The 11,630-nt window shown below is 46.4% G+C and overlaps 1 protein-coding gene across 4 annotated transcripts; it reads right to left on the bottom strand.

Annotated features, from left to right (window-relative positions):
- Window positions 1-414: 414 nt before the first annotated feature.
- snap47 (synaptosome associated protein 47) lies at window positions 415-11,574 on the bottom strand. 4 transcript variants are annotated; one of them, XM_017686926.2, is made up of 7 exons: window positions 11,419-11,574; window positions 11,133-11,226; window positions 9,558-10,109; window positions 8,309-8,802; window positions 4,492-4,610; window positions 2,072-2,237; window positions 415-768 (listed from the first exon to the last, which is right to left on the bottom strand). In XM_017686926.2, the coding sequence occupies exons 3-6, from the start codon at window positions 10,046-10,048 to the stop codon at window positions 2,091-2,093; spliced, it is 1,251 nt and encodes a 416-aa protein (XP_017542415.1). In that variant the 5' UTR covers window positions 10,049-10,109; window positions 11,133-11,226; window positions 11,419-11,574; the 3' UTR covers window positions 415-768; window positions 2,072-2,090. The 4 variants fall into 4 exon arrangements, with proteins under 4 accessions (XP_017542415.1, XP_037388258.1, XP_017542413.1 ...); XM_037532361.1 differs by having other exon boundaries at window positions 9,558-10,106; XM_017686924.2 differs by lacking the exon at window positions 11,419-11,574 and having other exon boundaries at window positions 11,133-11,377.
- Between the last annotated feature and the right edge of the window lie 56 nt (window positions 11,575-11,630).

Below are 11,630 nucleotides of genomic sequence, written 5' to 3'. Positions count from 1 at the left end.
ACTGGCCACTTTATTAGAAACACCCATGTTGTGCTTCCACTCACTGGCCACTTTATTAGAAACACACTGTGCTTCTACTAATTGGACACTATATTATTAACGACTATTCTGTGTTTTCTTATGCTGGCCACCTACCTTGTACTTCTATTAACTGGCCACTTTATTAGAAACATCCTCTCTAGCTTTTAATCAGTGATGAGATTCTGACCACTACTTCAGGTGGTGGACCAGTCTCAACTGGTGACACTGTCTCTGTCAGCTCTACAGGGATGGTTTGTGTTTACACTTCACTTGACCACATCAAAAAGAGTGGATGTTTGGGGTGTGCGTGTGTGTTGGGGGGGGTTCTCAGTTCGACTATAAACACCTCTGACCCCCCCCCACTGTGAACATAAAAGAGATTCCACAGAAAAAAACAGGCGTCAGTTTGAGTTTATTTTACTGTCGACCTGCATACAAACAACATCACAACAGTGAAGACAGCGATACGGGTTTAAACGTCTGACAGTGTCGTACACACAGAACGCATGACTGCAATGTAAATGAAGTAAATGGAGCAGAACTCAGTCTGAGGGGTCAGTAGTGCGGTTCTGCAGTCAGAGCTTAACCATCCACCTCACCTAAAACAGCAGGACATCTGCTGATACCTGTAGGAATATACATCTCGCTCAGTAGGGGGCGCTCTGGAGGGGGGCACGGAGCCATGCAGTGTGTCGAGCAGGAAGAGGGTCTGGACTGGAGAGGAAGAGATGAAGACTCTACATGAACCTGCAGACAAAAACCACTCATGTCAGCATTAAACTCATTAGAGTCGTTACGCTGCAGTAAACTGAATTTAACACACTGGGCCTTTAAACTGTTACGCTACTGAATCAACACCAGTCATGTTTTGATTATTTGCTCTGACTCTAAAGGAAGATTTGCTCCCCTTTATAAAGCAGCACATTTGGCTCTATGAGTTGACAAAATGAAATTCATCAAAAAGTTGTTACTATCAGTGAGTGTATATCATATACATCATATACACAATCAATGGGTTTGAATTACATACATATTTACAATGAGTGCATCTCATAGTTGCTTGTTAACACAAATAGCTAATCAGCCAATCACACGGCTGCAGCTCACTGCATTTAGGCATGTAGAGGTGGTCAAGATGACTTGCTGAAGTGCAGACCGAGCATCAGAACGGGGAAGAAAGGGGATTTAAGGGACTTTGAACGTGGCGTGGTTGTTGGTGCCAGACGGGCTGGTCTGAGTATTTCAGAAACTGCTGATCTGCTGGGATTTTCACGCTCAACCATCTCTAGGGTTCACAGAGAACGGTCCGAAAAAGAGGAAACATCCAGTGAGCGGTCAGTTGTGTGGACGAAAATGCCTTGTTGATGTGAGAGGTCAGAGGAGAATGGGCAGACTGGTTCCAGATGATAGAAAGACAGCAGGAACTCAAATAACCAACAAGAATCTCTGAGGAACGTTTCCAGCACCTTGTTGAAAGTCTGCCATGAAGAATTAAGACAGTTCTGAAGGCAAAAGGGGGTCCAGCCTTTTACTAGCAAGGTAAATAAAGTACCTAATAAAGTGGCCGGTGAGTGTAAATATAACATATAATGATGCATATTATACATATACAGTTTGCAGCTTCTCGCGCTCATTCATTCAGCTCATAGGTTCTTGTTCCAGGGGAGGTTCTTCAGGGTAACTGCAGCTTCACCAGTTAACAAAAGCTGGTGCTTTTGTTAGTTTGCTGCTGGTTGATTTTATCCACGAGCGCTGTCCACTGCTTCAAAAGACGTCTAAAAACTGTAGTTGGATGGTGTGAGTGTTACAGCAGGGCCTACCGTTGCTATGGCAGCAGGATGCTGTGAGTGTTACAGCAGGGCTTACCTTTGCTATGGCAGCAGGATGCTGTGAGTGTTACAGCAGTGCTTACTGTTGCTATGGCAGCAGGATGCTGTGAGTTTTACAACAGGGCTTACCGTTGCTATGGCAGCAAGATGCTGTGAGTGTCACAGCAGGGCGTACTGTTGCTATGGCAGCAGGATGCTGTAAGTGTTACAGCAGCGCTTACCGTTGCTATGGCGCGTGCGTTACAGCAGTTTCCTCATCCTGCGTGTGTGTTTGTCGATGCTCATGGTGGCTCGTTCACTGGAGGACGTCAGGACGTCCAGAGCTTCGTCCTGCCTCTCCAGCTCCGTCTCAGCCTCCAGAGCCAGAGACTTCAACTGCAGCAGCATCTACACAGATACACACAGAGAGATCAGAGGAATATACCCAGAACCTGCTGGACCACAGCAGAACCACACTGCACTTTTCAGCGCTTCGTGAACAGAGAGCCGTCCAGACACAGCAGGCGTGGTTTAAACTCCCAGCTCAAAGCATTTCATTATTCCACAAGTCATTCTGTGCTACTCGCTAGGCCTAGTGCACAGTGATGGTTAACAGAGTTACTATGGTAACAGCTAAAGATGCACCGATCCCAGTTTTTCTCCTCACATAACGATTCTGATACCTGAACTCTGGTATCGGCCGATACTGAGTACCGATTCTATATCAGTGCTTTTTTTTAAATTAGATTTGAATTCTGTACCTCGCACCGTCTACATCAAGGCTGTAACTAAAGCTTGGTTTTCTCCTCTCTCTCACAGATCAAAGCTTTAAGTGCTGTTTATCTGATGGGGCAGTTCTTCCAGGTGGTTGTTAGGAGGCTCATTTTCTCTGGAGCTTTAAATCCTTTTTGGAACTCCAGTTTTGGAAACTCTTGCTTTTTCCTTTGACGTTCTCCTTCTTTACACACGTGTATCATATTATTGAATCTTTTCAGAAGTATTTCATGAAAAATGAACTTTCATAAATGAAGGGGTGTTCTCTGGCTTTACCTTAGAACTGTATGAGAAAAAGAGAGGACCCAGCACTGACCCCTGAGGAACACCACTGCATAACAGTACCAACCGCTGATGTTGCTGTATTAAAACAATAAAAGTATACAAATGTGTAATACAAAGTGGCTTTGAATGTGACTCAGATCAGATTTTAGAACTGGAACTGTCCGTTTTAAGGCCTTAAAAGGAGCTCAGATCATTTGGAATGGATTCCAGCCGAGGTGCCAAAGCTGTGCCGTTTCCACTGATATGACCAGAAATCACGATATGAAACACAAAAGCCTTCATTAATCAGCACAGTGAGAGCGAGCGAGGCGCACTCTTTGAACTTCCCAGATTTGTACACCATTAGGTGAGGCGCTGATAAGGAACAATAAGGATTTACTTTAGCCAATCGCTTGTTGATAATAAATTACACAAAAGAAAGGCAAAGAGAAATGGGTCTAATGCCCGGTGGAATCTGCTGGAGGACTGGAAAAGAATGAACCACTTAAACACCTCTGCATTTCACGGAAAGAAAGAGGTTTCACAGACGTCAGAGTGTGGGATTAATTATCAATATGCTTTGTAACTTTGTAGCACACAGTTACAGCATAGTGGACTCTCTTCACTGCATACATTCAATTACATTCTCCTTCAGCAGCACATGAGTGCAGTGACTGCAGGGGGAAACAGGAATTCTGTTTTTTTGGACAAACTATTTTGCCTTACAACTCCCTGCATGTTTACCTGGAGATACTGGGCGTGGCTGATAAGGAAAGACCTTTCATACTGAGAATTCTACTGATTTTCACCCAAGTCTCCCATAATCCAGTGTGTGAGGTGTAGTCAGAGGTTCAGACGTCTTTACAGTGGTGGTAATGGGAACCAGGCGTTGCCATGACAACAACACAGATATAGACATTTTATTTACCATCCAGAACCACCAGAGAACCTACACGAGTCTTCTGAGCTTATATGGAATGTTGATGATGGAAAACAGTGGAAAATCTGGAATAATGAGTTTTCTTTGGGGACTATTTTGCCGCACAGCGCCCTGCATGTCTCCCTCCACCATGAATGGAGTTGAAGTTCTCTAAACTCTCATAAAACAGCGTCATCAGGCAGTGAATCCAGAACCAGTTCATGTAGGAACTTTCTGTAGGAGCTTTTAGAGGGGGACGTCTGGAAAATAATAACTTTTTAACCATAAACACTTTCTTTAGTATTTCATCATTTGTGAGCTTGTATCTCACATAATTTTACAAAACAAGACTTTGATATTCCAGGTAAACCTTGTTAAATGTTTCAAAACTTAAATATTTAATCGATTTATGGAAACTAAATTGCAAAAAATAGGCTGTTTTGCAATCAATACTTCTGTGATGTTATGAAAACCAACTCATTTATATATACTAATCTACACAGCCCAGAACAGGGCTAAGGTCCACCCACTCACACTGAAGATATGTTGAAGAGTGTTGCACCCTGAACTGCCTTTTGAATAAGACACAACACAGGGCAGCCAATCAGAACAGAGGGACTGGGGTAAAGGAGGGGGTGGCTCGGGTTTGGGGTAGGGGGGTAGGTTTTTTTCCATAAACTCTCACTGTAATGAAGTCAAACGGACCTGTTTGAGCTCCTGGGCCTCGGCCTCGGTCACCGTGGGCTGCAGGACGTGCAGCTGGACCTGCGTCAGATCTCCTGCAGGAATCTCCACGGGCACCTCCGTTTCCAGACCATGAGCACCTGCAGGGGGCGACACTTACATAATTAGCACCGATATATGCTATAGGACCAAAAGTGTGTGGACACCAATCCTAATTATTGAGTTCAGTTGTTTCAGCCATGCCCATTTCCTAACAGGTGGATCAAGCCAAGCAAATAGCCTTGCAGTCTCGACTGACAGACGCTGGCAGTAGAGGGCACCACCGAAGAGCGCAGTGAATTTAAACATGAAATGTCAGTCTGTGAAATGTCTATCATGCTAGATCTGCCCTAGACAACTATAAGTACTGTGAAATGGAGCAAAAACAGTTCAGCCACGAAGCAGTGGATCATAAAATGTGCCAGTACAATTAGGTCTACTCCACCTTCAAACCGCTGATGATGGGGAAATCTGAACTGCTAATTTTGGGGACTATTTTGGCTCACAAGGCCATGCATGTATCCCTCCACCTGGGTGTGACTGGTAATTAAGAACCTGCAGCTTTAATTTCTACTATTAAATTCCACTAATTTTACCCAACTTCCCCCATAATCCAGTGTGTGAGGCGTAATCAGAGAGATTCAGAGCGGTTTGGTGTGAAACGGTTCAGACGTCTTTACAGTGGTGGTGATAGGAACCAGGCGTCCCCATGACTACAACACAGATATAGACACTTTATTTACCATCCAGAACCACCAGAGAACCTACACAAGTCTTCTGAGCTTATATGGAATGTTGATGATGGAAAATAGTGGAAAATCTGGAATAATGAGTTTTCTTTGGGGACTATTTTGCCGCACAGCGCCCTGCATGTCTCCCTCCACCATGAATGGAGTTGAAGTTCTCTAAACTCTCATAAAACAGCGTCTCAGTCATCAGGCAGTGAATTCAGAACCAGTTCATGTAGGAACTTTCTGTAGGAGCTTTTAGAGGGGGACGTCTGGTTCCTATCACCAACCCGTTTCTGCAGAAAACATTGGAGAGATCCCAGCCCACTGTGCGAGCAATGATCTGTTAAATGTGTTCTGAAAAAGTAAACACAGCTGAGTTTCTCCATCAGCTTCATATATCTGAGTCAGATGGAGCACTGCTGCCACCTTGTGGCACAAAAGTATTTAAATCTGATTTTAATCAGCCTTAATCAGCCTGATTTTAATCAGCCGATGGAAACATGTTTAATGTCAGGAAAATAAGCTTCATACTGAAAGCAGTGCATTTTATTATTTTTAACAATTAATTGAAAAAACTGGAAATGCTTTTTTTCGTACCCCGATGATACGTTACATCAGAGCCCGAATCTAACAGATTGATTAGAATGAAAATTTCTGAACATCAAAATTTCTGAATATTCTGAAAATCAAATATTTTTATGAGCTTTTAGGGCATCAAGATGGAGACTGACCAAATCTGTGACCATCACTCAACAACAGTGACACCAACTCTGATTTTATACTGGGTTTACCTTCTTGCCCCGACTGCAGTGGATCACCCGAGACGTGTTTGGTGTCTGAAGTTTGCTTATATAGTTTTAACACTGGAGCCATGAGGCTAATGCAGCTAACAGGTAATGGAAGCTTATGTCCCACTGATTAGCACAGTGCTTGAATCCATGCTTGAATCATCACACACTCCCCTCAACGTGTCTGCAGGTGTTCAGCATCTCCAACAGGCTGGATTACGTGGTTATAAGGGGTGTATTAAGCTAAAACCACTACATAGTCCGTCTCACACTTTTGGTTCCTCAAGGGATCTTCAGTAAAGAAAACAGCTCTACGTTATAAAGAACCAGGAACACTCAAAGAACCCTTTGCATGGCTAAGATTGATAGAGATTGTGTTGTATATAGTCCTACATACTGTGACCCAGAAGGATAAGTGTCTTAGAAGAGGGATGCGTGGTTCTGTGTAGCACCAAAAAGGGTCCACCTTAAATGGTGTACCAGTTACATTCTGGCACCTCAGGCTCCATTTAAGGTGGAACTGGGAGACTCAAACAAGAAGCTGGTGAATGAGCAGCGACATCAGCCTCAAACATTGAAGGACATTTTACAAGAAAAGTTTCCTGCTGGAGATGTGAGAAACGTGGTTATAGCTGAGCTCAAGCTGAAAGCAGAGCAAAGTAAGTCTGAGTTTTCATTTATATTTTATCCTGTATTAGCACATCAGTACATACTGAGACATACACTATATTACCAAAAGTATTCGGTCGTCTATCTTCACATGCATATGAACTTGAGTGACATCCCATTCTTAATCCATAGGGTTTAATATGATGTCGGCCCACCCTTTGCATCTATAATAGCTTCAACTCTTCTGGGAAGGCTTTCCACAAGGGTTAGGAGTGTTTATGGGAATTTTTGGCCGTTCCTCCAGAAGCGTATTTGTGAGGTCAGACACATGTTGGACGAGAAGGCCTGGCTCACAGTCTCCACTCTAATTCATCCCAAAGGTGTTCTATGGGGTGGAGGTCAGGACTCTGTGCAGGCCAGTCAAGTTCTTCCACACCAAACTGGATCATCTACGTCTTTATGGACCTGCTTCGTGCACTGGTGCTCAGTCATGTTGGAACAGGAAGGGGCCGTCCCCAAACTGTTCCCACAAAGTTGGGAGCATGAAATTGTCCAAAATCTCTTGGTGCTGAAGCTTTAAGAGTTCCTTTCACTGGAACTAAGGGGCCGAGCCCAACTCCTGAAAAACAACCCCACACCATGATCCCCCCTCCACCAAACTTTACACTCGGCACAATGCAGTCAGACAAGTAACGTTCTCCTGGCAACCGCCAAACCCAGACTCGTCTATCAGATTGCCAGATGGAGAAGCGTGATTGGTCACTCCAGAGAACACGTCTCCACTGCTCTAGAGTCCAGTGGCGGCGCTTTACACCACTGCATTCCACGCTTTGTGTTGCGCTTGGTGATGTAAGGCTTGGATGCAGCTGCTCGGCCATGGAAACCCATTCCATGAAGCTCTCTACGCTGTTCTTGAGCTGATCTGAAGGCCACATGAAGTTTGGGGGTCTGTAGTGATTGACTCTGCAGAAAGTCGGTGACCTCTGCGCTCTATGCCCCTCAGCATCCGCTGACCGCTCTGTCATTTTACATGGCCGACCACTTCGTGACTGAGTTGCTGTCGTTCCCAATTGCTTCCACTTTGTTATAATCCCACTGACAGTGGACTGTGGAATATTTAGTAGTGAGGAAATTTCACGACTGGACTTGCTGTACAGGTGGCGTCTGATCACGGTACCACGCTGGAATTCACTGAGCTCCTGAGAGCGACCCATTCTTTCTCTAATGTCTGTAGAAGCAGTCTGCAGGCCTAGGGGCTCGGCTTTATACACTTGTGGCCATGGAAGTGACTGGAACACCTGAATTCAGTTATTTGGATGGGGGGGTGAAAACTTTTGGAAATATAGTGTATTTACAAGCAAGATAGTAAAATGAACATTAAATGTTGTGGCTCCCAAGGTGGTTTGGTTTTGTTAAAAAGCCAATATGGCTCTTCTTAACTGCATTAGAGGATTTGGGGGGGGTGGTTTAGAGGGGGTGGGCCCACATTAGATCAAATCAGTACCAAAGGCTTAACGAATTGATGTGAGAGGTCTCCCAGTAATGATTTGTGTTTAGTGTTTTTCTTTATTAATTACAGTAAGACGATAAGTGTTTTAAACCCTGTGTTCTGTTGCGTCCGCTATGTGGAACCACAGCCTTAGGACTACTGAAGGTCCCCTGCGGTTGTACCTGCACCCCAGAATGCGGCTCCACTGTCCGGCGTAGTGCTGGGCGTGCCCTGGCAGGCAGTGTAATCGCCGGTGAACTCCACCTTCTTCTTGTACTGCACCTCTAGGACAGATAGGGCTTCGGCCATCCTGGCTGACAGCAGGCGGTAGCAGATGTCGGGCTTGCCGATGAACCGCTGGCGGATGCTGATCTCGTACGGGTTCTGGACGCGGATGTCGTCCACTTCCTCCCTCTCGAACCGATGGATTAGCTGACCACTAGCGTCCCGCAGCTCCAGCGTGGAGGGCAGCAGGGTGAGAGATCCCGGCTTTAACTCACCCGAATCACCGCCTCGCCCCACAACCGCCGGCACGCTGCAGATCACCTTCTGGGCCTTCCCTGAGCCTCTGGGGGGCGGAGCTTTGGCAGCAGACTCCGCCTTTGCCTCCTGCTGACTCCTCCAGGGAAGCTTACCGAAGGGCCACCATGGTGGAGACTCCAACTCTGACAGCAGCCTAAACACAACAGTCATCAGCTGAGAGACGATACAATACAAACATCACCTTCATTACACAACACAGACCAGCCTCAGAGCAAAGACTGAATTACTCAGAGTACATACTGAATACTGAATAATTCACAGTAGATCATAAATAATTAATAACAGATACTGAGTAATTCACAGTAGATTTCTTATATATATATATATATATATATAGTGAAGTGGTTTTTACATAATGTAAACAGAGTCGTTTAGAGTGGTTTGGTGTGAAACGCTCTGTTCTAGATAAACTGACCGAGTCACAGCTGCTCACAGTGGTGGTGATGGGAACCAGACGTTCCCTCTAAAAGCTCCTACAGAAAGTTCCTACATGAACTGGTTCTGAATTCACTGCCTGATGACTGAGACGCTGTTTTATGAGAGTTTAGAGAACTTCAACTCCATTCATGGTGGAGGGAGACATGCAGGGCGCTGTGCGGCAAAATAGTCCCCAAAGGAAACTCATTATTCCAGATTTTCCACTGTTTTCCATCATCAACATTCCATATAAGCTCAGAAGACTCGTGTAGGTTCTCTGGTGGTTCTGGATGGTAAATAAAATGTCTATATCTGTGTTGTAGTCATGGCGACGCCTGGTTCCCATCACCACCACTGTAAAGACGTCTGAACCATTTCACACCAAACCCTCTGGATCTCTCTGATTCCACCTCACACACTGAGTTATAGGGAATTTTGGTGAACTGCAATATGAAAGATGCAGGTTCTTACTTGTCAGCCACGCCAAGGTCGGACTCGATCTTGTCCAAGCCCTGCATCATGTTGTCGAACTGCTCCCCCTGGTGGTTGAGCACTTTGCCGGTGTCAGCCAGCCTGCGCTGGGCTCCGGTCACCAGGCTGATGAGCTCCTGACCCTTGCTGAGAGGAGCCTGAGCCTGGGCCTCGCTGGGTGACAGCAGCCGTTCCCTCCAGAAGTGCTCCAGGACGTGGAAGACGGCGGCCCGGCATGGCCGCAGGGAGCCGAACCAGTGCTTGACATTGCCCTGCTCCAGCACCGTCAGGGCACTGAAGATGAAGCTGGATGACTCCATCTTGAGCTCCACGATGCGGGACAGGGGGAAGCTAGCCAGCGCGTCACGGCTTTGCTCTGAGGTGAAGCGGACGGCCTTACGGGTCAGCGAGAGTGTACCACTCACCCAGCGCTTCTCGCCGTTCACGTAGTAGGAGCCGGGCCAGCTGTGGATGGGCGCATCCTGGCTCATCCTGTCGCAGTGGGCGGGGCTCAAGCTCGGCGGCCCCAGAGTCTGGCAAGAAGCTCACCTGCTGGACCAAAACAGAGGAACAACCACAAGGATTAAAATATTATTTAGGAGCGAGTCGGAAAGAGTAAAAAATCCAAAAGTGATTCAGAAATTTTGATCAGAAATGTAGTTTTTTTCTAAGAATACACACTGTCTGAACTCAGTCCTCCACCAGAGGGCAGCGCAGAGCCCACGACTCACAGTCAGAGATTCTGATCCAGCTTCACACATTCACAACATATTTCCATATGAACTGGGCCTGCAGGTCTTTCTGCTTCTGGTCTTGTGCAGTTAAACATTCGGTAACACTTTCTCTTACAGTCCTTAAAGTTCTAGACTTTCTAGTGTAAGGTACCCCAAAGTACTAGATAATTACTCTGGGTAGGTTCCAAGACAATCTAACTAAACTCACCCTGTCTCTATCAGGTGAGCAGTGGGGAGTCTTTTTAAGCTCTGGTGACGCGTCCGCAGTCCACTCAGACCAGCCTACTGTCACAGACTGTGATGTGATTTATCACCATAACGATAAACGCGGTCAGACTGCCCGGCACTTTTGCTCAAAACGTGATCAAATGTTTGTTCTTCTGCACTTATATTAATAATCCAGGCAGATTTAGTCCTTATTCACGATAATAAATCATCACCGGCCCATCCTCTTCATCTGACCCTCATTTCCGCTGACCTACCACTTTGTCCATTGTAATTAGGTCTATGGCTTCCTGGCAGCCCCGCCCCTAAACATGCGTCATCAGAAGGTGGTCTTGCTCGTCTTTAATGGAAAAGACCCCCCACAGTGTCCCGCAGCGCCGCCGAGGGAGGTGAAACAGGCCGGTTCACTGCAGGCGCAGCTGTGCTGAAATTTCTCGTATTTGGCCGGAGTGCCCCTTTACGTGCGCTTCAGTTATTAAGGTTAAGTCCGCTCATATGAAGCCTGGAGACCCCCGGCCGCCGCGTCCTGCCCCGCGACGAGGCTGCTGGTCAGCGTGAGGGTCAATAACGCGCGACGTGATTATTAAAATATTAAATCCGGAGCCTTTTTGTTTACCTGTCACAGACCGGACGCTGACCAGGCCTCCATCGGCGTCCGGACTGCTGGCTGGGGTCGCTCCGTCCGCCCGGGTCCGCCCAGCGCCACCGAGCTGTGGATAAAAGAGGAAAAACGGACAGAAAGTGAAGATTTTATTTTAATGGTCAGTATCGCAGCTGCGCGATCGCCACTGCTGCGGGTGCGACCGTGTTTACAGTCCGATGCGCCCCGCGGATTACAGCGTTCCGCTTACGCGAACAAATCTCAATAAATAAATAAACAAACAAAACAAAACAAAGTTCACATTTCACTGGGAGGTCGTGTCGTTTGTCCTGCCCAGTATCCAGCTGTGCGCTTGTTTTCCGTCAATCTAAAGCGACCACCAGCCCATTCGTTAAAACCTCTGGCTCGGTCGCGAATGGCTCCTTGCTCCCTACACAGTGCACTAGATGGGTAGTGAAACTAGGGCTTCTACACTCAGAGCCTGCTCCAGATGTTAAGCAGAGGGTCGCGCAA

This window comes from Pygocentrus nattereri, chromosome 2 (assembly GCF_015220715.1).
Source record: "Pygocentrus nattereri isolate fPygNat1 chromosome 2, fPygNat1.pri, whole genome shotgun sequence".
Lineage (NCBI taxonomy): Eukaryota > Metazoa > Chordata > Actinopteri > Characiformes > Serrasalmidae > Pygocentrus > Pygocentrus nattereri.
Note: the sequence above shows the minus strand (reverse complement) of the source record. Positions and strands in the feature narration are given on the sequence as shown.

Excerpts from the sequence above, each read along its gene's own strand:
- snap47 (XM_017686926.2), bottom strand. The coding sequence starts at position 10,048 with ATGAGCCAGGATGCGCCCATCCACAGCTGGCCCGGCTCCTACTACGTG. Across the intron at positions 8,803-9,557 it reads GACCTTGGCGTGGCTGACAA|GCTGCTGTCAGAGTTGGAGT; the intron begins GTAAGAACCTGC and ends TGTTGTGTTTAG. Across the intron at positions 2,238-4,491 it reads AGGCCCAGGAGCTCAAACAG|ATGCTGCTGCAGTTGAAGTC; the intron begins GTCCGTTTGACT and ends GTATCTGTGTAG.